At 49.9% G+C, this 27,555-nt stretch overlaps 1 protein-coding gene and 1 long non-coding RNA gene across 2 annotated transcripts; one reads left to right on the forward strand and one right to left on the reverse strand.

Annotated features, from left to right (window-relative positions):
• Positions 1–237: 237 nt before the first annotated feature.
• RASGRP4 (RAS guanyl releasing protein 4) lies at positions 238–27,336 on the reverse strand. The gene is made up of 17 exons (XM_053268156.1): positions 26,572–27,336; positions 18,165–18,367; positions 17,472–17,580; positions 16,032–16,091; positions 15,782–15,913; positions 14,356–14,509; positions 11,564–11,737; positions 10,516–10,632; positions 9,555–9,830; positions 6,339–6,419; positions 6,129–6,233; positions 4,540–4,649; positions 3,684–3,828; positions 2,822–2,858; positions 2,151–2,285; positions 1,545–1,729; positions 238–520 (listed from the first exon to the last, which is right to left on the reverse strand). The coding sequence occupies exons 1-17, from the start codon at positions 26,592–26,594 to the stop codon at positions 350–352; spliced, it is 2,217 nt and encodes a 738-aa protein (XP_053124131.1). The 5' UTR covers positions 26,595–27,336; the 3' UTR covers positions 238–349.
• Positions 4,528–8,750, forward strand: LOC128333089 (uncharacterized). The gene is made up of 3 exons (XR_008310843.1): positions 4,528–4,704; positions 8,024–8,208; positions 8,597–8,750. It is a non-coding gene; the product is annotated as an uncharacterized LOC128333089 (long non-coding RNA).
• Positions 27,337–27,555: the final 219 nt, after the last annotated feature.

Below are 27,555 nucleotides of genomic sequence, written 5' to 3' on the forward strand. Positions count from 1 at the left end.
CAGCCTCCATTCCTGGTCTTGGGGGCCCTCCATTCCTCTTGCAACTCTCCCACACTGAGCGGAGGGGCTTCTAGCACACACTACTTACTCACTGCTTATTCTAGTGTGCTGCAAAAAGAGAGAAGATGCCCTGAATGGACCAAAGAGCAATTTAGTCCTACTGGCTTGTGCACATGAGCCAAGCCCATATCACACACACCCCAAACCCCACCCCACAAATGCTGCCACGACCTGCCATTCAATAAATTAGTCCTTTTTATTCATCTCCTTGAAGTAACCCTCTCTTCAAACTGCGGACCTCTTGGAGGAGCCCAGCCCAGCCCCCAAGTCTCTTTCCACGCCTTCTGAGCTAGGCCTTGGAGGCTCGCGGAAGCTGCAGCCGGTTCACCCCTTCCAGCAGGAGCATGACGGCAGGCTCGCTGCGGCTGGCCTCCGCCTCCCGGAGCTGCTGGTTCTCTGCCTCCAGCTGTGTGTTGTGGCTCCGGAGACTCGCATTCTCCACGAGCAGAATGTCCCGTTCCTGCAAAAAAGGCAAACGGGCAAGCCACTTAGCAGAGGGGGCGGAATGTGTGTGTTGGTTTCCCCCTGTGATGTGTTGAACACAGGGCAGGCAGATAAACCGGGGCGGAGCCCCAGAAGAATCGTGGCTGCATAGGATAGGCGGGCAAGATCCCTGCAGGCAAAGATGGCCTCCGGCAGAACTGGGCCAGCTCTACCCTTAGGCTAGTGACCAGCTGCTCACCCGCCCCTCTGGAATCCATCCCTTACCTCCACAGGGACTGACTCAACAAACTTGACCTGCTTGGGGCATATTTCAGAAGGGTGGAAACTTGAGATGGGGGGAATCGGGTCAGTGTTTGAGGGTACCTCCCCTTCTATTCACGACAGAACCTGGAAGTGATCGGCCATTGTCTGAGTGGCTGCCCTGCTTTCCTAGATTCTTATCTCCTTGAGTGGAATAAGCCTTGTGTGGGCAGGTGGTCCTCGTGTGTCCCCAAAGGGAGCACAATCCCCTCCGCTCCCTGTGTGCGCGTCGCAGACCTGTCGGCAAATAGGCAGAGTCTGCAGGAAGGCAGGAGGAAAAGAGAAGCCTTGTTGCTTAGTGGAGAGCTAAAGAGCCGGGGTGCCCAGTGTTGGACTCCAACTCCCATCATCCCCAGCCATAGCAGTTGCAGTCCAACCGTCTGGGAAGCCAACACGGGGCATCTGTGCTGTAGAGTCAAAGTTGCTGGGTGAGGTGGGTTTTCCGGGAGTTCCTGGCGCTTGCTAGCGGGTGTCTAAGCCTGGAGTTGCAACCAGAGGGGCCAAGGGCATGATGTGGGGGTTCTGCATCCGCCCCTGCCTCGCCCTACCCTGGAGCTAACTGGGGTCAGGGAAAGGGGGGGAACCCTTTTTCCCGGGGCGCCAGTTCCCCCATCACCAAAACGGGGGGGTGACAAGGAGATGGCAACCACAGCTCTCTAGTCCTGGCCCTCCTGGCAACCCTTCTAACAGGCCACTCACCCATCTGTTAGTAGAAGCCCAGGGCATAGAAATCGCCTCACCTTCTCCAGCTCCTTCAGCTGCTCCAGGAGCTGCTTCTGGTGCCTGTCAGCCTTGGGGCCGACAGGCTCCGTCTGCGTCCCGGCGTGTCTCACCCGCTGGCTGCCCGTGGAACCTGCCAGCCCGGCGGTGGGGCTTTTGCTCTGCTCTCGGCGTGGCGGGAAAAGGAAAGCCTCTTCCTCTGAACCTGCAGCGTGGGAGAGGCAGAGTTGGGGTGGCGGCCTCCGCGAGCAGGCCATGCTGTGGGTCCGGAGGAGCCCCTGCACCAGCCACTCAAGGGCTGCATTTCTGTGCTGAAGTGGGCTTTGCAGAGAGACGGGCACCAGGAGCCACAGGACGGTCTACTGAAATACGGATAACCTCCTCCTCCTCCATGGCCTACTTTACCAGGGAGGAGGAGTGACTGATATTTATATTGTGCTTTTTTCCACCAGGTTCTCGAAGTAGTTGGTCTGTACCAGGGGTCCTCCAGCTGGGGTTCCCAAAGGCCGTTGTGGCAGGGGATGGTGGGAACTGTAGTCCCACAGCATCTGAAGACCCCAGCTGTAGCAGACCAGGTTCCTCACCCACCCAGGGACCCCCGGCCTGTGTCTGCATCCTCCTCTTACCAGAACTGGGTTGGGGGGTGGGAGCGGGTGTGGAGCTACGGGGGGTGCTGCTGTCCGAGGGGCAAGAGTAGAACCGCCTCTGGCACTCCACCTCCACCTGGTCCTTGCATTGCTTGTGACAGATCATTCCACAGTCTGGAGGGGAGAAGAGAGGCATTCACTCAGACACCGGGAAGGAGAATTCCTTGAATGGGGTCGGAAGATGGGCAGCCTCATTTCAGACCGCAGGTGGCAGGGACCTTTTTAGTAAATGCCCTGTTCATTAAAACACACACAGCCCCATGTCCTGCAAGTCAATGACTAGTACAGCAGGGAGTGGATTGGGGCAGAATCTTTCCTCCCTGTTTGAGAACAGGCGGCGATGAATACGACCAATATTTATATACTGCTTTTCAACAAAAGTTTCCAAAGCGGTTTACATAGATATAAATAAATAAAATGACTCCCAAAGGGCTCGCAATCTTTAAAAAAGAACCATGAGATAGACACCAGCAAACAGCCCTGCTGGATCAGGCCCAAGGCCAATCTAATCCAGAAAGCTGACTGGTGATAAGAGCCTGTCGGCTAGCAAACCTCCCAAGGTCTGGGCTCTTTGAGGGTTTTGCTTCTTCCAAAACCAATTCTGGTGCTGTCTGCACTGCCTGTGACTGCCCAGTAGGGGGCATGCTTACCTCGACACCGGTATCCCTGCTTGGAGACGCCCCAGAGCTAAGACAGAGAAGAGAGACTGTTTCAGTGGTGGCCACTTTCTGGTTTGCTAAGCATGCATGTCATTACAAGGAGAATGCAATGCCGTAACAACAATGCAATGTCTTAATTTTGTGAGCCGCCCAGAAAACATTGTGCTGTGGGGCAGCCAACAAATACCGTAGAGCGAGGGAGTGTGTGAGCATAGCAACCTCTGTCTAGCTTATTCCTGGGAGGCAACTTTAATTGTTTTAACAATGCAGTTTCAGCCAACCTGGATTCCAGAAGCACAGCATCCACAGCACTCTAGGAAAAGTTTCAAATTAATTGTAATTGTAAACCACTTAATTATTTAATTGTAAAAGAGATGCAAGTTTTGGGCGGTATAGAAATGTTTTAAATAAATAAATAAAATAAAGTTATTTAACATGATAAAAACTGAGAACTATAAAAACTAAAGAACCTACCAGATAAAACATTAAAAGGCCTCTTCTAAAAGATGTGTGAATTGTTTTTATTTTAAACACTCCCTGAGGGAGGAAGCGTGGCAAAGCTTTTGGGGAGAGCATTCCAAAGCCAAGGGGCCACAACCGAAAAGGCCCTGTCTCTTCCAGAGGGCAGGGACAAGGTGATCCGCAAAACTCTCCTACCTGCTTACGGGCCCGAGTCCTTGCTTCCCCACCCCCTCCCCATCCACTGCCACCCCCTCTAGGCACCCTCTTCGGACATTCTCACTGCTGTCATTGCCCGATCGCAAGAGCAAGATGGATGATCTCATTTCGGGAGGACAGTTCCTATTTCTGCCAGTGCGGGAAACAGAGTGAGGTGGGTGTGTTGTGTACTCACAAAGCGGTTGCAGCTGTCACAGAAGGTTGGCTTCTTGAAGGTGGCTTCATGGAAGTTGTGAAGGAACCCAAGGCCCAGCTTGGAGAAGACGGCACAGGCCCGCATGAGGTATTCCAAGAGCTCTTCCCGGCTCCAGACTCCCTTGCTGCGGCAAAAAGAGACCGCAAGGCTGGAGCCTTTGGTGCCTGTGTTCTCCCCTAGAAACGGGCAATCCGGACTCCTAGCATTCAAGACAGAGCCCTGCAACCTTTCTAGCTACAGAGAACTGTTTGCAAGTTGGTGTGTCTGCCGCATGCCTGCAATGGAACCCCCTGGCTGGGGCAGAGGATTCTGGGAAATCTGTGCTCCGTTTCGACAGAGTGTTGGCTAGGACTTACTGTTCTGGAAGGCGACCTACCTACACTCCTCTGTAGATGTGCATTGCAGAGGAAGAGCCGTTGGGGTGGGCAAGCTGTCTTTTGGGGAGGCTTGCCCCCCCTAAAGTGATCGCCTCCTGCTGACTGCATCCCCACCCACTTGGGACCACTCCCATTCTTGTAAAGTGGTTGCAGCCCTGGGGTTTCCCTTCCGCTCTGCGATTAGCTGCCCTGGGCAATTGGGCACCTGGTGGAGACTTTGTCTGGCAGAATCCAGCATATCTGCTGCTCTAGTAAGAATATGCCCCTAGATGACAGAGGAATCCTGACTCTGCCTTGGTTTCAGGGGAGTCTGTTCTCGGTGCTATGAGAAGACGCTGCCAGGATCTGGGATTCCTGCATGGAAAGCAGGGGTTTCCACCACTGTGCTGAGCCCCTCCCATAATCCAGGAGTCCTGGAGCCTCAGGACAGCCCTGCCTCTTTCTACCCCAACACTTACCGTTCTCTTTCCACCTCATAGAAGGAAAAGGGGAAACTCATGGAAATGGTCTCAAAATCCTCCTGAGAGATGTAACCCCGCTGCTCGACATCATAATTCTTGAATACAGACTGGTGGGGAAGGACAGAGGAAGAGAGCGAGAGGGTGGGGAGAAAATACGGGCAGGTGAGTAGATTGTGCAGGTAGCAGCAGGGGTCTCTCTGGGCCCTCTGTAGCAAGTCAGGGAGTATATTCCTGGCCCTTTGAATCTGGACTGGCTAGATCTCTGGACTAGAGTAAGTGCTGTAGAGGCCAGCCAAATATATTGCATGAGGAGGCAATTGGAAAAGATGGTGTGTGCAGGAACCGGGTCAGCAGGAACCCCTGCTAACTGAGCAAAGGGACACCTGTTAAAGTGGTGATTCTCTTATATTTAGCATGGGGAGAGTAACTGGCCCTATCCAACCCCAGCACAGCATTCCTCCATTGGGCTGTCGCTGGTGTTTACCTTATTTTTCTTTTTAGATTGTGAGCCTTTTGGGGACAGGGGACCATCTTATTTATGTGGTGTGGGGTTTTTTTCTATGTAAACCGCTTGGAGAACTTTGGTTGAAGAGCAGTATATAAGTATCCGTAGTAGCAGTAAATGAGGCTCCATATTTTACTTGGAGTGGCTAATCAACTAGAAGGTGGTTGCAGGATTAAGGGTGTGCAGATTTGCTGGTAAGTGTGTGGCAACATCTGGTGAAATCATGGAGGACCCGGACTGGGAAAGGGTTTCCCGGCGGGCCAAAGGATGGGGCCTTGGGGCCTATGTTGATTGACAGCAACAAAGCAGACGATGCAAAAGAAATGGCAGGCAGGCAACTTAAGAAAAGATCGTGCCTCTTAGCCTAATTCCGTTCTTCCTAGTGTAGAGAGCAAGAGTGCGCTGGCTTGCAATGGGTCGTGTTTTGCAAGGGCCGTGGCAACAGCATACAGCCCCTACCCCCACCCTTTGCCAGACGAGGCTAGAGACAGCATCCCTTTCAGAGTCTCTCCCCTGCCAGCGCCCCGCCACATGCACAGCCTGTCTCTGCAGCAAACCTTCCTTTGCAAAAAAGGAAGTGGTTGAAGTGGCCGGATTTGAGCCTCTTCCTTCAGAGAAGGGGGCGTGTTGGGTGGAAGGGGGAGGAGAAGAGCGGGAATGGGCACAGCTGAGACGGAGGGCCTGGTGTTCATGCTGGGTGCGCCAGAGCAGCAAAACATACCTGATCACAAGCGACGAAGAGAACATATATGGGGGGGGGGTGGGTCATAAGGGGGCTGGGGACTGGGACGCAGCTCAGGCTGGCCGTGTGGCACCGTGAAAAGGCCCCTAGCTGGCCTGCCATGCAACCCTGGCTGATGAATGGAGGCCAGATGTCCTTGCACCAAAAAGCAAGCCCAGTGGAGCCGTGCAGTCCAAGTGCCGCTACGTCACGCTTTGGTGACAAAACCCTTGCTTCACGAAACACAAGCGGACTCCAGCTGCCCAGTGAAAACCACAGTGCCAGGAGGGTAGTTAAAAAAAAAACCAACCCTGCGAAGCTGTGGCTTTCTGACTCACACCTCGATTGAGCTGCTCTTACCTCAATCATTTGCTGGACATGCCTCCTGACGGTGAGACGGTCAGGCTTGGGGGCCACCCCAGGTGCCCATTCCACTACCACGGGGGACTTGAACTGCGTGGGTGGCTGTGGAGAGAAGAAGAGGGAGGACAGTGGAAGAGGCCGAACCGCCGGATGGCCCTGGAAAGGGCTCTGCCCTCCCGTTTCGCCACACCTTCACCGTCCTCTTACCAGCGACTTGGGGCAGCGGGGTTCCCGAGCATACGAGAGCGTGTAGATTTCTTCGTCCGTATAGTAGAGGTCAAGGGAGAGCTGGGAAGCAGCGGTCAGGAGAAAGCGAGACGGAGACAGTCTTAAGTCGTATGCCTTGACGTGCCGTCCCTATTGTGGGCTGCGGTCAAAGCAGTGGGTACATGACGGTGCATCTGTGCCTCACCATTCTGCCATAGATGGTTGTGGTTGGATGATTATTCACATGTATATCCTGCATTCCTTCAAGGAATTCAGGGTAGCAAATATGACTGTAGGGAGGCCAACTAGGGACCCTTATAGAGGACATGTGACTATTTGGGGGACCAAACAACTGTGGTTGGTTTTTGCATGTGTTGTGGTGTCCAAAGTTCTGGGGAACAGCTGGAACATCCTATCTGCTCAGAACACTTTGCTCCCATGAGCCGCTTCTGCTCTTTCCCCTTCCTACTGACATCCAGCCAATGGGAAAGTCATAGTGGAGGCAGTTTATAGAGCCACTTGATACAAGAGCATGGACAAATGGCCCGGGCAGGTGCAGCGTGCTGCTTTCATGTGGTGGTGGCGGCGGCAGTGAGAAGTTAGCAGTTAGCGAACTAACTTTCCTCAGTTAGCAGCTACCCCTGCTAACTGAGTAAAAAAGGCACCTTTTAGAGTAGCGAATCTCTTCTGTTTATCATGGGAAGAGCAACTGGACCTATCCAACCCCAGCACAGCATTCTTTCAGTGGCTGATGCTGGTATCTATCTTATGTTCTTATCTGTCTCGGAGAGACCATATCGCTCCTATCTTAAAAGATCTACACTGGCTGCCGATAAGTTTCTGGGCAAAGTACAAGGTTTTGGTGATAACCTATAAAGCCCTAAACAGCTTGGGCCCTGGGTATTTAAGAGAACGTCTTCTTTGCTATGAACCACACCGCCCATTGAGATCATCTAGAAAGGTTCGTCTGCAGTTGCCACCAGCTCGGGGACGGGCCTTCTCCATTACTTCCCCGAGGCTTTGGAACACACTTCCTGCTGAAATAAGAGCCTCCCCATCTCTTACAACTTCTAAAAAGGCAGCCAAGATGCATTTGTTCACCCAAGCTTTTAATTAGATACTGTTTTAATTGTGTTTTAATAGTTTTAATGTTTTAAATTTTAATTGTGGAAATGTTTTAATCTTTTTATTAGTTGTTTTTATTGTTTTGTTGTAAACCGCCCAGAGAACTTGCGTTTTGGGCGGTATAAAAATGTGTTAAATAATAGAAAGTTTCTCTTTAGATTGTGAGCCCTTTGGGACAGGGGAGCATCTTGTTATTTATTTTTCTTTGAAGAACACTGTAAAACCTTCTGTTGAAAAGCGGTTGTTTTCTAGCTGCTTCCCTCGCAAAATGTGCCGTCGGGTCGGTGTCGACTCCTGGCAACCACAGAGCCCTGTGGTTGTTTTTGGTAGAATCCAGGAGGGGTTTACCATTGCCATCTCCCACGCAGTCTGAGATAATGCCTTTCAGCACCGTCCTATATCTCTGCTGCCCGATATCAGTGTTTCCCATAGTCTGGGGAACATACCAGCGGGGAAGGAAATCTTCTGTAGATCTCACTAAAGGTTTATTCAGCAACAACTCCATTTTTCTCCTTCCCCTCCCTTTTTCCTTTCTGACTCCTCTCCCACACTCTCTACAGGATCCCCCCTGCCCTGGAGCAAATGTCCAAACAAACAGCAAAAGATTACTGGACAGAATGCAACAGCAGTCTATAAATATTTGTGGTTGTAGAGAACAGCAAGCCAGTGGGAGACTGCACACATTGCTGGGCCAGCATGCAGAGAACCAGGGTAGCTGCTTGTCTACCCTACCTTGAGCCAAGAGGTGAGGCTGGCTGCGGAGAGCAGGCTGGGTGACCCGTGGGGAGGAGGGCAGAGGACTGTGTCAACCGAACCAGGAGATGAAGGCCAGGAAACTTGGGACCAACCAAAGGAAGTACTTTTCCCCACAAGGCATAATTCATCTATGGAATTCTTTGCCGTGGGATGTGGTGCTGGCCACCAGCTTGGGTGGCTTTAAAAAGGGCTTGGACAAATTGATGGAGGACAGGTCAATCAATGGCTACTCATCTGGTGGCTATAGGCCACCTCCAGCCTCAGAGGCAAGATGCCTCTCAATACCAGTTGCAGGGGAGCAACGGCAGGAGAGAGGGCATGCACAGACCTCTTGCCTGGCCCAGCAGGGCTGTTCTTATGTTCTTATTAATTTACAGTTAAGAAGCAGAGGCCTTGAGAACTCCGCACCTAGACAGAAGACATACAGCTCACCTGGTCATCGGCTTCACAGTGGTGAGCTGTATTTATTTGCAAATGATCCAATTTTTATCAAAATATGCATATATAAGGCCAATAAACATATGCAAATTTCATGCAAAGTAGAGACTTTTTTTTGGAGTGAAAATCATCCTCTTTCCACTTTTTTGGTGATGGATATCTACTTTTCCACCACCACCACCTGGACCTGGCCACCCTGTGAAGGAGGTTAGGTTGAGAGAGGCTAGCTGGCCTGAAGCCATCCAATGAACTTCATGGCTGAGGAAGGACTGGAACCCGGGTCTTTGCTGAGCATTTTATTACACCGCACCGGCTCTCATTTATGGCCACATCAGCACTGTTTCCCTCTCATGCCGCTCTCTAGGGCGCTGTGGGGTGGGGGCGGCCCCCTGCTCTTATCATGACTGCTAGGCCCCAGCCAAGCCTGCCGATGGCTCAATTTCCCTGTGTAGATGTGGTTGCTGAGCAACCCAGAGGTTGTGGTTACTGAGTCACACAAGCCCTGACTGCTCGGCCATGTTGGGCACAGGCCACCGCCCCCCACCCGCCAGTAGTGGGTCGGTCGCTACGCAACACAGTTGCTGTGGCTCGTTCCCCCGCCCCTCCGGTGGAGGTTGCTAAGCAACAGTGATGTTGTGACCCTAACAAGCTCACACAAAAGAGACATGTGTTCTGCCCTATTACAGGGCAGTTTTGGTGCTCCTCAATCCACGCATAGCCCTGCTCATTTGTGGTTGGGTCAGGTCATCCATCCCGCAATGACATGCTATCTCATCCTAATGGCTGCCCAAGCACCCCCAAAGCCACACACTTACACACACCCTTGTGCACCCAGCCCCACATCTGTTGCCTCCCCTCCTCTCTCGTGGCACACATTCATCCCAGAGCGTCTCTCACAGTGAGCAGGTGCAGCAGGTCCTTGTGGAACTGGAAGTGGGGTTCGGCCTGCTGCAGCGTCCTCAGCTCCTGCGCTGGCTCGTATAAGCTCTGCAGCTTACTCAAGTTGAGTCGGCCGCCGTCCACACGGTCAGGCAGGGCTTCATGCAGCGTCACCAAGTCCTTGAGATAGACGCCCACGATAGGGATCTTGAAGCCGCTGCAGTCGGCATAGGCCCGCCGATATGCCCCGTAATTTCCAGAAGAGGAGAGCAGCTCCGTCATCTCGGACAACATCTGTGCAAGAGGGAAGACCTTGGCGTCAGCAGAGCGGGACAGCTCCTGCATTGTTTCCAGGCAGAGCTGGCCATAGACCAAAGGATGCCCCAGGAGATGAGCATCTTTGGCACACAAACACACCCTGCTTCGTTGATTCTTGAATGCCTTATTTTTTATTGCATCGGTAGCCCCTTTCACGACTTTGATGCATGGCCTATCCCTGTCATAAGATGCCAAATTTGGACGGCTGGATTGGGAACTCTGTATTTGTTCATGCCGTAAGCAAATAAAACCAGTTTGTTTCCTCTAATTTCATAGGAGCATTTTCACTGCGAGCAAAACCAGCATTTCTGCCCCTCTCAAGCCCAGCTCCCTAACTCTGGTCCCGATTCCACATATCTATCTGTCTAATTTGATATCTATCTATCTATACACACACACCGCCCTTCCAAAAATGGCCCAGGGTGGGTGTATGAATATCCCGTCCCTTTTGGTTGCTGGCTTTCAAAATGGCTGCAGGGGGAAGGCAGTATCCAACTGGGCAGCACAGAGTTGAGGAAGCAGGTGGAAAGGGGGCCAGGGGGGTTCCCCTCTGGCATCCTTCCGAGGTGTACGTTTAGGAACATAGGAAGCTGCCATATACCGAGTCAGGCCATTGGTCCATGTAGCTCAGTCTTGTCTGCTCAGACTCTCTTTCCCATACCTTGGTGACCTCAGAGGGCAGGAGAGCGTGTGTGTCCTTCAGGCGTGCAATGGCACTGTGGCACAGCCCCCCGACGATTGCCATGAGCGTGCTGAAATTTTGCAGTTGTCTTAACTTCTGCAAAGGGAAGGGGGAAGGAAAACAAGTGAGCAGGGTGGAAAGCTCATACGGAGACTGAGATGGAAAAAAGAAAATCCCCATCGTTCATAGGTTCCCCCCCACCCATCTTGTGAGAACGGGTTTTAAAACCTACACACGCACTCCCCTAATTCAGAATAAGAGAGGTGTTGAGGCTTTGGTCTTCCTCTGTGCCACATCAGACAGATGGGTTATGGAGAGACTGCGTGTGGTATCTCAAAGGAAATCCACTTTGCATGTACTCAGAGGCATTCCCCTCTCTAGCCAGCCAGTCCATGGGTTGATGGTCCCTCTAATCTAATGCGCACTGGGCAGGGAATTTGGGTTCCAGGTAGGGTCACTACCAATCTAACCTAAGAAAGGATGGGCCTTGCTGAGGGTGGGGTTATTTTGAGCCCATTGCCAGAAAAGCAGGAGCCACCTCACTTTTAAAAAATTAATGTAAGCTACATAGCTTAAGTCAGGGGTTCCCAACCTCGAGTCCTCAGCTGTCTGATTACAGCTCTCTTCATTCCAAGATGGCAGCCTTCGTTCTAGATCCCAGCCAACAGCTGGTTCTGGGGAGCAGCCATGTCCTAGCACCAGTGTCCCCTCTAATTTTTTCCATCTCTGTGCGGAATGAATTTTGTTTCGAGCAGCAGTATCAAGGCAGTCTGTGCGTGCACCTGCATTCAGAGTGGGGCCTGCCTGAATCAGCCTGAGCGGGATCTAAAATAACCGGAGCAGACCTCCAAAAACTTGTGAGCGCGTGCGTGCGTGTGTTCACGCCTTAGAGGGAACAGTGCCTAGCACTCGTCCCCAGGGAACCCGTCTGCTGAACTGCAAACGTTTCCCTGTCCATGGAGCAACTGCAGGCCAGTTTCCGCCCTCACAAGCAACCAGGGCCAACTCCCTCCTGTTGCAGCCTCACCTGTGTGACGCGGATAAACTTGGTGAAGACCTCGGCTCGCTGCTGGGGCGTGGGCCGGTTGAGGATCATGACCTGCACCCACTGGGAGATGCTGTTGCACAGGGCGATGGCGCGCTCCAGGGCTGGGCTGCCCCGCACTGACCCATGCAGCACGTAATTCTGGAAGTCCAGGTACTACCCAATACAGAACAGGAGGAGGTTAAAAACAATGCCTTGCTGCAGGGCTTCTCAACCTTAGGTCCCCAGCTGTTGCTGGACTACAACCTCCCATCATCCCCTGCAACCGTGGTGAAAGACCACTCCAGCAGGGGGTGATGGCAGCGGTAGTCTAGCAACAGCTGGGGGCCTGTTGTGCATTGACTGGAAGCAGCTCCTGCATGGATATTCCACTTGATTGGCCCTTGAGGACCCTGACTCACTTTTGATGCTTCCAGAATAGTTATCAGTTTGTGTTTGAGTTGTGCTCCTTTTAGCTCTGTTCTCTGAGCTCTTGGTTAAATCTTGTTCCTGCTCTCAAATGGATTCCTCTGATTCTCGACCTCAGCTTGCTCTTTGGATCCCGTTTCTCACTTCCCTTTAGCCTGTTTACTTGGCAATGACCCACTGAAGCGATACAGCTGGGCTTCCCTCCACTATTCCCTAGCCCCTCAGCTCGGGTCCTACACAATCTCATCAGCAAGACCTTTGGCAATTAGTGCTCGTCATGCCTGATGTGTGGTGAAGCGGGAAGGGAGAAATTTCACTGCTTGAAGTTCTCCCACTCCTGAATCTTGTAGCCATGTTTTACAATGGCCTCCCACTCTCACCCCAAATCATGCACTCATTTCGTCTGTTCCGGACACACAGTCCATTGTGGGTACTTTCACCCAGATGCACACACCGTTGTGGGCCTGGCAGCTAGTGGCACAGGACCTTTACCAACTGCTACTTCGGATGAATGCCACCCCCGCATTTTCCAAGGATGGGGCTGAAGTTCAGAATGTTGTGGCAGGCAAGTCACCAGGCTTCACCCCAAAGCTGCATATCTACAAGGCATTATCTTCACTCCCCCAAACTGGCAAAAGATAATTCAGCACCGGCTGCCCATAAAGATAGGAAGGCCAGAGTGGTGGATGCCTCTGGCATCCGGCTTGATCTGGAATCTCCGCCAATCTCTGTTAGAGTGGTAAGTCTGCAGTGTGTTTGCATGCAAGCATTTGGAGCACAAGGTGGCTGCATACAAAGGAGTGAGAGAGTGGGAAGGTCAAAGAGGTGATGGAAACGGCCATTCTCAATTTTCCTAACCTCAAACTGAGGGGTGTGTGCAATATCTTTTACTGGAAACCCCGAAAAGGTCAACCAACAGAGAGCTACCTGTACAGTCAGAGTCTGTCTCTCTGTCTCTCACGCATGCACTCTGTGAGAGTTCCACCAGAGCCAGCGTGGTGTAGTGGTTAGAGTGCTGGACTAGGACCGGGGAGACCCAAGTTCAAATCCCCATTCAGCCATGAAACTAGCTGGGTGACTCTGGGCCAGTCACTTCTCTCTCAGCCTAACCTACTTCACAGGATTGTTGTGAAAGAGAAACTCAAGTATGGAGTACACCGCTCTGGGCTCCTTACAGGAAGAGCGGGATATAAATGGTTTTTTTAAATAAATAAATAAATAAATAAATAATAATAATAATAATAATAATAATAATAAACCAATTCAGCACTGTTTACCAACCCTGATTTTTCTCTGAACAAAAGGAACTCTGGTTGTTTGTTCAACAGTAATCTTGATTGTTTATACAAATGGGCAGCTGAAGTGAGTTTCACCAATAAAGACTGAATAGGTATCAAATCTTCAAGAGTGTATTAGAGAGCTGTATCTCAACCTCAACTGCCTTCTAAAATGTGGGGATTATGATATGGGGCAGCAGTAGTATCCCCCCACCCCCACCCCACCCCAGATTCTGCAATGCAGGGATAACACCACTGTACTACATTGCAGGATTAGGTCATTATCTCCCAGCAGACATCCCTAAAAAACCAACCCTGCAATGTGGGTGTAACACCACTGGACTACAGTATACTTCCAGGATAATTTTTTAAGATGCTTGAAAACTGGTGTGTGTGGTGGGGGGTGGAAGTCAAGGGTTTCCCCACCCAATAAAACCCTGCTTTTGAAATATCATAATCTGTCCTTTTTACATGGCAGGGGTGGTCATGTTACCATCTGGTCTAGAATGATAAGGTCTGCTGTTTCCTATGAGCAGTTATTGCCATTACATAATATGAGAGAGAGAGAGAGAGAGAGAGAGAGAGAGAGAGAGAGACTTCAAAAAGTAGCCTCGGCCTTCTGGATTATACTGAATTAGAGGGATCTCAAAAGGAACATAGGAAGCTGCCATATACTGAGTCAGACCCTTGGTCTATCTAGCTCAGTATTGTCTTCACAGACTGGCAGCGGCTTCTCCAAGGTTGCAGGCAGGAATCTCAGCCCTATCTTGGAGATGCCAGGGAGGGAACTTGGAACCTTCTGCTCTTCCCAGAGCGGCTCCATCCCCTGAGGGGAATATCTTACAGTGCTCACACTTCTAGTCTCCCATTCATATGCAACCAGGGTGGACCCTGCTTAACTAAGGGGACAAGTCATGCTGGCTACCACAAGACCAGCTCATCCAAATGCAAACCAAGGCAGACCCTGCTGAGCAAAGGGGACAATTCGTGCTTGCTCCCGGAAGACCAGCTCTCCTCCTCCCTTGAACAGCTCTCCTGGAGGAAGATGTTTTCCACCACTGTAGAGTCCAAGGGCTGGCTGGTCCTTACCGAGATACGGCAGAAAGCCTTGAATTCCAGGTAGCTGAGGTGGTTGGCCAACTCGTCTGCGTCAAGGTGGTCAAAGAGCAGCGACACTTTCCTCTTCTTGCCACAGCCAGGGCTGTTTTGTTGGCTGAGCGAACGGCTCCACGTATGAGTGGATCTGGAGGGAAGCAAAGCAGGATAACTAGGCTAGAACACAAGGCAACGTGCTGTACTCCCAACGGGGCCCTGCCTACCTCGGCTGGCCCTGAAAAAGCTGTTCCGCCACCACCAGGTGAAGACTCTGGGCATAATGTACTCTCAAGGCTCAGCAGTCGGTCCTTCTGAAGGCCCAGGGCCCTCAGCAGCTGCCTAACATGCTCAGAGGCACCCTTGCCTGCAAATGCAGAGGGTCCCAAGGACAGGATTATGGGGAACAAGTCAGCATGGTGTGATGGGTGGTGTAATTCTTAGACACTCGCCCAACTCTGAGAAACCACACACACTCACAAACTGCCCCACCTCCACACCGGGTAAATTAGGTCTACTCACCAATTTCTTTATTTTTAAAAAGCACCCAGAGTGCCGGGTGAGGTGTGGTGGTAGGTCACTCTTTTGTCACATACAGGGTGCATTCATAAGGAAAACACAGAAGAACTACAGGGATTTGGCACATACAGGTGAGATTGCCTTGCTCCTTCAGTGTTTATCACTATGTTAGATTGTAAGCTCTTAGGGAGCAGGGACCTTTGTTGCCTACTGTATTTACCTGAATCTAAGACCAGTTGTTTCATCTTAGAAATTGGAAGGGGGAAGGTTTCATCTTAAATTCAGAGACCTCTTCCTTTTGGGTGAATATAGGTATAACCTATATTTTACTTCTATATTTGAAGGGGCTCTTAAATTCAGAGTTGCCTTATATTCAGGAAAATGCAGTATGTAACCTTGTAGGGGTGCTATGTTATACCGGTAGTACCTAAAAATAACCACCGTCATCCAGCAGTAACAAGCCAAAATAAATCTATAAATTCATCCTTGCAATGATTAACAGTCAGACAGAAATCCACATCCCAAACTGGCCTTCACCCATAGGCCTGATTCTGTAATATGTGCTATATGGGTAGGGTTGCCATATGCAAGCTTCCCAAATCAGGGTGGCCTAATTTGCATATTATGCAAATTATGTGGCAACTAATTTGCATTTTTAAATTTATTGTCAGGTTTGTATACTTTCCCCTCCTTCTTTTCCCTCCCATGTGATCAGATCCAGGGTAAAATCCAGGCAAGCCAGGCAGCACCTTTGAAATCCATGTAAATCCAGGTGGAATTTAGCAGCCAGGTGATGGAGCCAAAATCCAGTGGCACGGCCACCCTATATCTGGTGGTCTTCCACTCTCCCCCACCCCAAGTCTGAATTGCAAGTTTGATTTGGGTGTTGGGCAGTCAGACTCACGTGCTGGAGGTGTCCAGCAGTTGGCAATGTGCTTCTTGCCCTTCTTTCCTCACCGCCTCCCAGATCTCCGCGATGGCCTCCTCCAAATGCAGGTCCAGGTGGAAGGCCTCGGGGTAATGGAGGAGCCAATACCTGAAGCCAGAGAACAGCCTGTCAGCTCCGAGCAGTTGCAGGTGAGCCTCTCCACCAATTTGGGGAGGGGGGGCTCCAGCCAGAGGGGGATGAAGGGGGAAGCAGAGAGAGCTCAAACCGGATAAAGTAGCAGATCTTCAGCTGGCGCTCCTGCCGTCTCTCCTTGGAGGCTTCTTGGTATGTGGCAAGTTGAGTTAAGGCTCCAACGTCTCCCATCACTGGGCAAAGAGGCCAGAGGTTCTGGGGTCCCCACTCCACCCTGCCAGCAAAGCCCTTCTCTCCTTTTGGTGCGACTCACTGAAGCCAGGTTGGCTTTCGGATGCCTTGGTGGTGCCTCTTTTAAATTTGGGTCCGCCGATGATGTTGGGCTACAGTTCTCATCACCCTTTGGCCATTGTGACTGGCCGGGGATGGTGGGAGTTGTAAGCCAATAACTTGTGAGGACCCAAACTTGAGAATGCCTGCCTTAATCCGGGAAAAGGAAGGCGTGATGCCTGAGCATTCTGTGCCACTGCCTCTGGCCTCCTCGGATGCGGAGAGGAAAGAGCACGGTAGCATTTTTGGGAGGTGGGGGGCTTTGTCAATACTGGATCCCAGCAAATGCCCAGATGCTTCTACCCTCCAGAGCTGGCCCTGTCTGCACTGCAAATTTCAAACTGGTTAGCTATCACTGTTCTCCTCCCACAAGGCCTGTAATTCCACAGTCGTTCAGCAAGGAGCTAAGGAGCCCGAGACATAGATACATCGACGGATGGACTTAAAAAGAAGCTTAAAGCACTGTGGACACACCCAGGAATCACTTTTTAAGATCTGCCTGTAGCATAGCAGCAGCAAAGCTGCTGGCACTTGGCTGGTTGTCCCATGGGGGCCTCCTCTTGGGGACTGATGCACCCCACAAATTACTGCCCGAGACAATGGTGTGCTCCATTCTTCCACGAGGAGGAGGAGATTACAACAGCGATGGAGTAGTCAACCAACTGGCCATGGCATAGTGGCTTTCTCTTAACCAGGATGCTGTAGCTAAACACAGGTTGAAAGGTGACCTCAAAGCATCTTCTCGGTGCTTTGAACCCTCTTTTGTGACTGACGTGTGTCTCAGCCCTTAAGAGGGCATTCTCGCCCTTCTGCACAGAACCAGCTCTCCCAGGGCTGCTTGTTAAGACAGCTTTTATTTAAAAGGATGGATGTGCAGCATCATTTTTAGGTTACCTTCCTGACATCCATTGGAGGACATGGCTTTGGCATCATTCACAAGTCAGAATGTGTCTTGTGAATGACAAGTCACACTCAGGGCACTCTGCACTCAACCCACCGTTGCTGAGCAGAGCTCACTTACCAGGGGTTGAGAGGTGAGTGAGTTCTCAGAGCCTTCAACCTTGCCAGAAGTAGTAGATTCTAGCAGTGGTGTGTAGGGGAGCCAGAGAGCAACTCAAAGTATCCCGGGTCTAGTACCATCTCCCTGGTCTCGCTAGAAGCTGCTTTACATCGAGGCAAACAAAGTAGGAATTCTAACAGGGATGTTACTCCGTTGTGATGAAAGCAACTACCCCAGAGAGGATATAAAGTCAGGAGGCGCCTGGCCAGCTCCGCAGAAGGTACCACCCAACTGTGGACTGTTAACGTCATGTTGACCATGAATTTGCTGGTGCACAGGTTCCCGTCCAAATCTAGAGCAGGAGGGAAAGGGTGGAGTTGATATATTTGTGGGCAAAAGGGCAGAAGAAAAACTGGACCCTGGAGTGGAATTGGAGACAGGGTTATCAGAACTAGGGATGAGCACAAATTTAATTATTCAATTTGAATCAAATTTGAATCAAATTTCAAAAAGTCATTTTGAATTCAAATCGGATTCAAATTGATTTGAGCCTGTCTTGGCACCTTTTTAAAACCAATCAGGGGCCCTGAATAGTTTTTTAAAGGTGCCAAATGGCCCTCAAATCAAATTTGAATTGAATTTCAAAAATTCAATTCGAATCCGAATCTAATTGCCTTTTTAAGTTGATTCAGTTTGAATCACTCGAATCACCCAGATTCAAGTAGAATCAATTCAAATTTGGATCTATTTGTGCTTCCCTAATCAGAACAGCAAGGAAGCTGTCAGAGAAAATACAAAATGTGATTTTCCAGTTTGTAACTGGAAACCCTCCCAGCTTGACTTGTACCAAGGGACACCAATGAAGGTCACAACAGCCCCCCAGGAAGGATGCTGGATCTGAGGGAAGAGCCCCGATCCCTCAGCCCCACCCATTACCAAAAGAGCGAAGGCATTTCTCGATCAAGTCATCAAGGGTGCAAGATCGAGTCAGTTCTCCCAGCTTGATGGAGGCCAAAGCTTGGTTGATTTCCCGAGGGCTGGGGCAGGTCATCCGGCGTTGACTCTTCCGCCGGCGGATCTTGCCAGCACCCGGCATGGTGCCGATATCTGTCAGGTTGGGGACTTCTGCCCGCGATTTCCTGCAAAAGAGTCAGGTCTCAAACAAGTGTCCCTTGTAACAGGGATCCCCCAGTGGTGTTAACTACGACTCCCATCATCTCCAGCTGCAATGGCCAAAAGTTGTTGTTTGACTCAGGAGAGAAGTTCCTATTTGCATCCAAGGGAGCTTTCCTGCCAGGGTAAATAGCAGTCACGGGCGTCATCGGAACATAGGAAGCTGCCTTATCCCAGAGTCAGACCCTTGGTCCACCTAGCTTAGTATTGTCCACACTGACTGGCAGCAGCTCTCCAGGGTTTCAGGCAGGAGTCTTTCCCAGCCCTCCCTGGAGATGCTGCCAGGGATTGAACCTGGGCCCTTCCGTATCAATTTCATCCCATGAAATTGATTGCCAGGAAAACTAGGACCAACAAACAGAAGTACTTTTTCACACAACGCATAATCAACTTGTGGACTTCTCTGCCACAAGATGTGGTGACAGGCCACAACCTGGATGTCTTTAAGAGGGGATTGGATAACTTCATTGAGGAGAGGTCTATCAATGGCTACTAGTTAGAGGGCTAAAGGCCACCTCCAGCCTCAAAGGCAGAATGCCTCTGAGTCCCAGTTGCAGGGGAGTAACAGCAGGAGAGAGGGCATCTCCTTTCAACTCCTGCCTGCAGGCTCTCAGCGACATCAGGTGGGCCATTGTGTGAAACAGGATGCTGGACTAGATGGGCCTTCTTGCGCCTGATCCAGCAGGGCTGTTCTTAGGTTCTTATGCATGCCAAGTAGATGTTCTTCCAGGGAGCTACAACCTGATCCATATGCAGATCTGGGATTCTGGGCCACAACACAGACAAATAATTAAAAAAAACTCCGCCCCCATGATCCCAATTGCTCTGTCCGCACAGTTGCTATTAAAGATACCAAAAGATAAATACTCCGGGCCAAACTATGCATTTAACTTACCATGTGAGTTGGCCCCAAATCTTTTTCAGACACAAGAGTGAAGATGATAATGATAATGATAATAATAATAAACAACTTTATTGGTTAGCCGCCCCATAACAAATTCTTCTCTGGGCGGCTCACAAGGAGGATTAAAACATACAATAAAAACACGTAACACATTAAATCATAGACTAAAAAAAAAGTGAAAATACAATACAAAGCAGCTTAAAAACTAATTTTAAAATTAGTTAAAAATCAGATCAAATCTGAAATCCAGAGTTCAAAAGGCCTCGGTGAACAAACAGGTCTTTACTTAGAGTCTAAAAAGAGTTGGTTTTGTGGTGGCAAGCATCAATTGTCCCCTTTGCTAAGCAGGGTCCACCCTGGCTGCATATTTATTTATTTATTATTTTTTATTTAAAAAATTATGAATGGGAGACTAGAAGTGTGAGCACTGTAAGAGAATACCCTGAGGGAATGGGGTCGCTCTGGGAAGAGCAGAAGGTCCCAAGTTCCCTCCCTGGCCGCATCTCCAAGAGAGGGCTGAGAGACTCTCTTGCCTGCAACCTTGGAGAAGCTGCTGCCAGTCTGTGTAGACAATACTGAGCTAGCTGGACCAATGGTATATGGCAGCTTCCTATATTTCTATGTTCCTAAAGTGACAAAGCCAGCTGAACCTCACTGGGGAGGCTATCCCATAAACAGGGTGCACCATGCCATCACTGAAAAGGCCCTCTTCCTGGTAGCCACCCACCTCACCTCATTTGACAGGGGCACCCGGAGGAGGGCCTCTGAAGAAGATCTTAAGGTTCAGGTAGGGACATATGGGGCAAGGTGCTCCCTCAGGTAACCCGGTCCCGAGCCATTTAGGGCTTTAAAGGTGCAGTTGCAGCTGACTTGAATTCAGAAGAAAAGGGAGGTTCTTCAGCTCCTGTGCAGTTGGAAAGCCCTGCTTTCAAAGTGTGCCAACGTGATGCCACGCACAGCCTTGCCCCTCGGCGAAGCTTCCTCTTGAAACAAGCACAAATCCTGCAGGGTGCCAAAACCTAGCCAGGGCACTTTCCAGACGAGACCCTACAGCAGGGTCAGGACGGATCTCAGAAGTGTGCTTCTACACTTCCTGTGTTGTGATATCGCAGTCCCTATGCAGACAGCAGGGTGCCGTTCACATTTCCAACGCCTTGTTGAGAATTTCATAGCTGGGACGTCGCATATCCGGCGTGAAAAAGTTGCTGTTTTTTCGGGTTGTTGTTGCTGTGAGGCGGCTCCCCCTGCTGTTTACGGCCTGCATGAGACTTGCCCGAGCGGAGGCATTTTGCTGCTAATGAGCAGGTAGACTGGAAAGCACCCAGGCTGGTTTAAGAACTGGCCAGGTGGCAACCTTTCTCAGGTGTGGTGTCATCAGCCTGTAAATTTGGCACTCCCAAATCCATGTTGGGCAAAGAAAGGATTCTGTTTCCTGCTTTGGAGCTTTTATTTCTTTTTCTTTTTCCTGGAGCCGGTGAATATGGCAGGAAGCAAGTGACAAGCAAAGACCTGCAATGGAATTCAGGAGGTCGGTGATAACCTTAGCTCCTCCTTGCTTCCCAAATATACAGGCATGCACAATTATAAATGCAGGTTGGGGCGGGGGGAGGAATTTGCTAGGGTTCTCTTGAAAACACAATCTGGCACCTGCATTTTAAATTCCAAGTGAATTCAAATCTAAGAGCTGGCATAACATAGCAGCTAAGAGATGGAGCTGCCGATTAGGGAGTCCGGTTCAAATCTCGCCTCTGGCATGAGGCGAGGGCTGGGTTTCCTGGGAACAAACCTAATGGATTCAGTTGTACTTAACTTCCAAGAAAACATGAACAGGCTGCAGTGTTGGTGACTGTAGGCACTGCCTCCACCATCTGCAATATGGTGAGAATGATACAACTGTCTTACCTTGTTGGGCTATTGTAAGGGTTACCACCACAGTTGGTAAGGATTACCAACACACAGTGCATCTGGAGCACTGTGGATGCTCTAAAATATCAGTACTCAATATCATAATATCAGGGCTTTTAAAGCTGGATTTCAGGTGTGCGCCTGAGAGGGATGGTTTCAACCTTGGCAACAAATCTTAACACTCAAGGCTTTGCCTCCACTGCAAATCTAAGCCAGATTCAAGCCCACTGAACTATCACAGTTCTCAAGCAAATCTCTGCTGAGGCTGGGTGTTTGTCCCACCTCTGTGTCAGAGCAAGGGACCCTGGAAACTGTAACTTTGTAAAGGGCTCAGGGCTTTTTAACTCAATACATGGGAGAGCAGGTGTCCGTGTCCGTCCTGCATGTTCTGTTGGTGCAGAAAAGCTGCACAATTTGGCTCCAGCCACGATGCTCTGAAAATCTCGAGTTTGGTTTTTTATTTGTTTTTAAGGGGGGAAACCCTGTTATGTATATAGCACTATCCGTGCACATGACACTTTATAATAAATGGTAGGGCAGATCCCTGCCGTGCGGGTTTTGTAATCTAGATTCACACAAGGGAGACAACTGATAAAAGGGAAGGAGAAGAGAACAGGGGTGAACAGGAAAATGATATGCAATAGTTTCAGTACAGTTACTACAGTACAGAATGGGAACTGTCAAGAATTCATCTGCACTGGTTTAATTTAGATAATTTGGTTTATATAGAATGGGGATGTCTCCTAAATCTCATATAGCATTTTTAGTGTATATTAACACAGTAAGTAGTGTATATTAATCCATTAAGCAGCTCACCAGTAGGTGGTGTTGTGGTCTCCGCCTCCCCCATCCTACATGAAATAGTTTTAAAAACCTGTTTAAAATATTCACAATTCCCTGGCAGAGTAGAAACGCTCTCCCATGGGCTGAGATGGTTATGGCATCAACACTGCACAACCTCCCTGAAGCCTTCTGATGATAATATACGTGTGGGAGGACTGACTTTGCTGTGTGGACTTGTTTTGTGCAGATTCCTGGAAATGGCTGGAAAAGGGCTTGTAAAATGAAATTCAGGAAATCTGCCACTTGTAGATTCCTGCATGATCGCAAGTTTCTTTGCTGGCAATGAAGATTATGTTGGGAGTGGAGATGAGGGGAGAAAAAACCACAAGGTTAATATTAGAGCTGGTTCTAAACAAATCTTCCCTCCCAAAAATATTGCCCTCTTATATGGTATGCCAGTAGAGGGGAAAATATTGGTTTTAATTTTCTCCCCTTTAAAAAAAAAAAGTGGGGAGAGAGCAACTGTGCAAAGAAAGTGGGAGTGAGCAGTTCCTATTTCTTGCTCGCTTTGTCTTTCACCCTAGAAACAGCTAAGGAAGGTTCTGCTCACTGGAGCTTTCCCAGATGACAGACTTTACCACAACTTTTCTGCGAGGCTTTACTGAGAGTTGCCCCCCCTCAAAAAAACCAACACAAAAAGCTGATTTTTTTTACCCCGGATATTAGTCAGGCTACACTCCAACGAGCGATGAAAAACCCAAATGCTGTGTGAAGTGCTCCCTGATAGCTCGCGGGGACTTCAGGGTAAATTTGGCCAATAGGTGAACACACACCTCCATTCCAGAGAAGATACGAACTAAAAGCCGGGGGTGAAAAACTTCCTGGTTCTATCTTTGTTTAGAGGTAGGAGTTTAGACCAAACTTAGGGATTTGGGTGGCGTCCAAAACCGTCCAGGGAGAAGGGTCCCATAGGCAAAGCTCGCAGCCCATCAAATTAAAGCAGAAAGAACTAGTCTGCAGGTTGAAGGCTTCAGACAGTTCATTTAAAGTTTGGCTCAGCCCAAGATACCTTCAAAAGCGTTGTGTGTCTGGCCTGAGCACCTCCCCTAATGGGCTTACTAGCCACTGCCTCCTTCAGGAAGCCTTTCAGCTGAAAGCAAGAGTTCAGTCTTGAAGACACATCGTCTTCAGGAAGCCTGACAGTTTAGTGGTTAACAGACGCGCAACAGAGAGGAGGAACAGACTGAAGACCCATTCTTTCCTACGTCAACAGTATAAGATCTATCAAAATAGCACTTACTGCATGGAAGGAATTCATCAGAGTGATTAGGTACCTGGGAGGTACTTGGATTGGTGGCAGTGGGGAGGTTTTAGACTGTCCCATTGAGAATCGGTGGGGCAGGTCATTACAAGCACTAAAAAGTCTGGGCCAGGAGCTTGATGGAGAAGGTTTCAAGAAGGGATGCGGCGGAAGTCAAATGAAGTTTCTTGTGATGGAAAGTTGGGCTTGGCAGCATGTAGGTAATGCCCTCTGCCATCCCAGAAGCCATGTTTGTATCCCAGATGCCCAGATTCTCCTCTAAATGTAGAATAAAGACAGGAGTGGCCAGGGGAAAGGACCAGAAAACTGGGGCTGGCTCCTATAAATGGGGATTCTTGGGGCATGTCAGAGTATATGCGGATGCTGCTGTTTTGCTAAATGTAGCTCTGACCTTTCATGCTTGCGTTCCGTCTCTAACCTATGGCCTTGGCTCAAAAGGTTCCCTTGACTAGTTCCCGAGAACTTGAAATATCTCTTTCAGACTCGTGCCACTCCTAACCTCACCCCAAGTTCCTAAGCAAGAAAGCTCCTTGGCTTCCGCATTCTCTCACCGATGAGCACACATGTCTCTGCTACATCTTGCATTTCAGAGACACCCAGCCAACTTGGAAGCCCCAAGTTGTACTGAAGAACTTCCTCCTGCTTGCTCAACTTCTTTCTTTACGTCAGCTGTGTCTCCAGTGAGTGGGGAGAACAATCTCTCTCCCACTTTGAAATGTAATCTCCCAGCTTTTGCCTACCTCTTTCTGGTAGTTTTGTGCCAGTCCTGTGGCCGGCCTTTTCTTTCTCAAGAGCTGACCTTCTAAGCAAGACCCCTTTCGTGGCTCGTGAAATAAAGTCTCCTGAGACCCTGTCTGGGCTGCTAAATCATGGCAGAGCTCCTTTACTGCATCTCTCTGCAAGTTAGTTAAGGTAAACTTTGCCCAACCTGAGCCTCAGAGGTGGACCTTTGCAAGACCTCAGCCGGTCAGCCAAGCATCTTTTTGGAATAACCAGGACATGTATTTCAATACTTGCTTTTATTCAGACTGCGTACCTAAAACTTGAGTCAAATGCTACTTATCCTCGTGCCTTAAAGCTAAAGGGTGGATTCACATCTTTATTATTGTACCCCTCTTGTCATTCATGATTTTCGTGTGTGTCTCAAGCGCAAGAACATTTTTGACTTTAGCTTGAGTATTGTCTTAATCAAAACAAACACTGGAATATACATGTCTTGGTTTTTCTTGACCCACAAATGGCAGAGAATTCAAGGCCGTGCCTGTGCAAGAGAGTTTGCCTTCCAAAACTGCTGAGCCCCATGATCAGAGAGGTGTACCAGTAAGCCTTGGAAATCTCACAGGAGATCGTGCCCCAGAATTGTCCACAGCCTTGAAATAGCTCCTGGAACGCCTGTCCTACACGGCACAATTTTCACCTTTACACATCCCAAAGAGTCAGACTGACCCAACCTTAAAACGTCTCATGGACGATCCGGGCTGTTTATATCTGTTATTTACCTTGCGACATCCAGGGGTGTGGCACTGTGCAGAGTGCTTCCCTGCCTGGAAGGGCTTACAATCTAGAGCGGAGATGACAGAGAGAAAGGGAGGAAACAGGGAAGGAGTCGGCAGAGGCCCAAGGACTAAGGCAGAGGTTCTCAAACCTGGGCCCACAGATGCTGTTGGACGAATACAATGGATATTTATATACCGCTTTTCAACAAAAGTCCCCAAAGCAGGAGGGTGTGTGTGTATATATGTAATAGATAGATAAATAAAGTGGCTCCCTGTCCCCAAAGGACTCACAGTTTACAAAGAAACAGAAGATAAGACACCAGCAACAACCACTGGAGGGATGCTGTGCTGGGGATGGACAGGGCCAGTTGCTCTCCCCCTGCTCAATCAAGAGAATCACTACTTTTTAAAAGGTGCCTCTTTGCTCTGTTAGCAACAACCAATACGTATACGCTGATTTAAATAAAAGTTTCCAAAGCAGTTTACATAGAGAAATAATAAACAAACAAACATGATGGCGACAACTTTTGGACGACAATTTCCTTCAACTGAAGGCCCTTGTGGCTGGGTCCCGCAAGATCTGGGACCCAGGTCTGAGAACCTCTGGGCTAAGGGGCTGTACCCACGTACAAGGTGGGCCTTTAGGAGTGATTTGAAGGAAATCAAAGGTGTGGGCATCATGCAGGCTTTCCAAGAGGCCGTCCCAGGCCTATGGGGCAGCAAGGGAGGAAGGGTGGGGTCCCTTGGGAGGGCCGACGAACTTTGGGCAGCAGCAGAGGGTGATGGCGCTGGAAACGCAAAGGTCACAGGCAGGGGTGCAGAGATTGGCACGCCCTCAAGCGCTTGCAACATGCCTGCCCCTATGCCCACCCAGCCACCGGGGTTTCTCCTCTCCACCACCACCACCACAGTACACATCGCAAGTACTTCACATTTACTCTGCAATAGCAAAGTCCTGCAGTAACTTCAGAAGCAGGCGTGTGAGGTAACTGACCACAACCAACGCAAGGACGGCGCATCTGGCGAGGGCTCTGCTGAGAGCACAGCGGCAGCTCAAAAGACGTTCTTTTACCTTTGCTGTTTTCCCCTACTGGACCCCCATCAAAAGGGCCGAGCGGTGCATAGGTTACTTACCGGACATAAAAAAAGTATCCAGAGGCCACCCAGTTTGTAAGTCACACCTTACATCCGGGTGGGGCACACAAGACACGCCAAGAATTCAGCTGCTGATCTTGGTTCCGAAAATTTGGTGGCGGTGGTGCTGTGCGTCTCCCAAGTCAGAACGGTTATGTTTGGACACAGGCCACAGGCAAAGTCCTCGCTATCTAGGAACAGCCACATGGGTCCCTCGGCTGTAGGTAGGCAGCAGAAACCAGTAGTCACAGCAAGTGTGTGCCTTTTGCCTAATGGAATCTCCTGTGCTTTACGCAGCCATGTGGCAGCCAGAAATTCAGCTTTCCCTCTGCGTGATGTGGGGAAGCATCTGCTGAGAAGTTTCTGCCTACCACAAAGGTGTTTCGCGCACAGCAGCCCGGCTTGAAAAAGAAGTTGGCTGCTCTATACTCTCTTGGGGAAAGGCTCTGTTTCATCGAAGAGCAAGTGCTCACAGTGGCATGCACAACAGATGGCTTAAAATACTCAAATAAGGAAACAGCAACAAAATTCCCCCAGCTCAGAATGAAATGAAAATTGGCGACCAATGGGAAAATCCCGGCGAGCAACGCCCACGGCAAAAGGAAGGGTTGGAGAGCTTCTGCTTACCTCTTGCTTTCTCGCCGGATCATCCTTGCCAGTCCTTGCTCAGAGTGCCTGTTTCAGCCCGTCTTTGCCTTCTGCTGTTCTGGCTGAAGCGTCTCCACCAGCTGTGTCTGGGGCTGCCCAAATCCATGCAAAGGAACACCAGAACTCTGTGATGCCCTGCAAAGCAGCTGAGTCAAAAAGAACTGGTCGCTTTTATGCTAATGTGCGGTTAAAAGGAACTGGGTTGAACATGTGGTGTATGTGTGTGTGCCTGCGCATGCATGTCAGAAAAGATAGGGGAGACAGCGCAGAATTTTGGCAGTGACAGCATTGCTGCTGCTGCTGCTGCTGCTCTTATGAACAGGATCCTTGTGCTTTTGGCAGCTGAAGGGCAGGCAGAAATCCAACAGGTGAAGTGCCACTCCATTCCTGTGACTCCACACTGCGGGAAGCTCCATCTGCTGAACTTTGGCCTGCCTCAAAGCCCCCAGTTTTAGAAGACATTGCAACAGACTTCAGTCACAGATCTGGTTATTGACTCCAGATGTCCCCACTCCCCATGGCCACACCTTCTCGCCACTAAACAGGGTTCTCATCAGGGGCAGAATTTGGGGCACCCCAATTCTCAGGTTTTCTTTCATTTCTGCTTCCCATCCCTGAAGCAGCACCCAGGAGAGCCTGCAAACCCCTAGGCAAGGAAGTACGAAAGGGCTTCTTGCCCCTCTCTGCAACCACTCTCAGGTGCTGCCACCAGACACAAAACCCAGGCCTTACTTATTATTTATACAGTGCCCAGTGTGGCCACGGTTTCAACTGATCTCTCTAGCTGTGCTTTTCACACCTTGTCTGCAGGCAGCAGCTGATCTTAGCTCTCTTAAAAGTTTCACCTGCCAAATCCCACTGTCCAAGCTGCCGTTAAAGGCACAAGAGAGGGCCTTTGACCATTGTGGCTGGGGATGATGGGAGCTGTAGTCCAACAACATCTGGGGACCCAGGTTTGAGAAG

The sequence above is a fragment of the Hemicordylus capensis genome, chromosome 7 (genome assembly GCF_027244095.1).
Source record: "Hemicordylus capensis ecotype Gifberg chromosome 7, rHemCap1.1.pri, whole genome shotgun sequence".
In the NCBI taxonomy this organism is placed as follows: Eukaryota; Metazoa; Chordata; class Lepidosauria; order Squamata; family Cordylidae; genus Hemicordylus; species Hemicordylus capensis.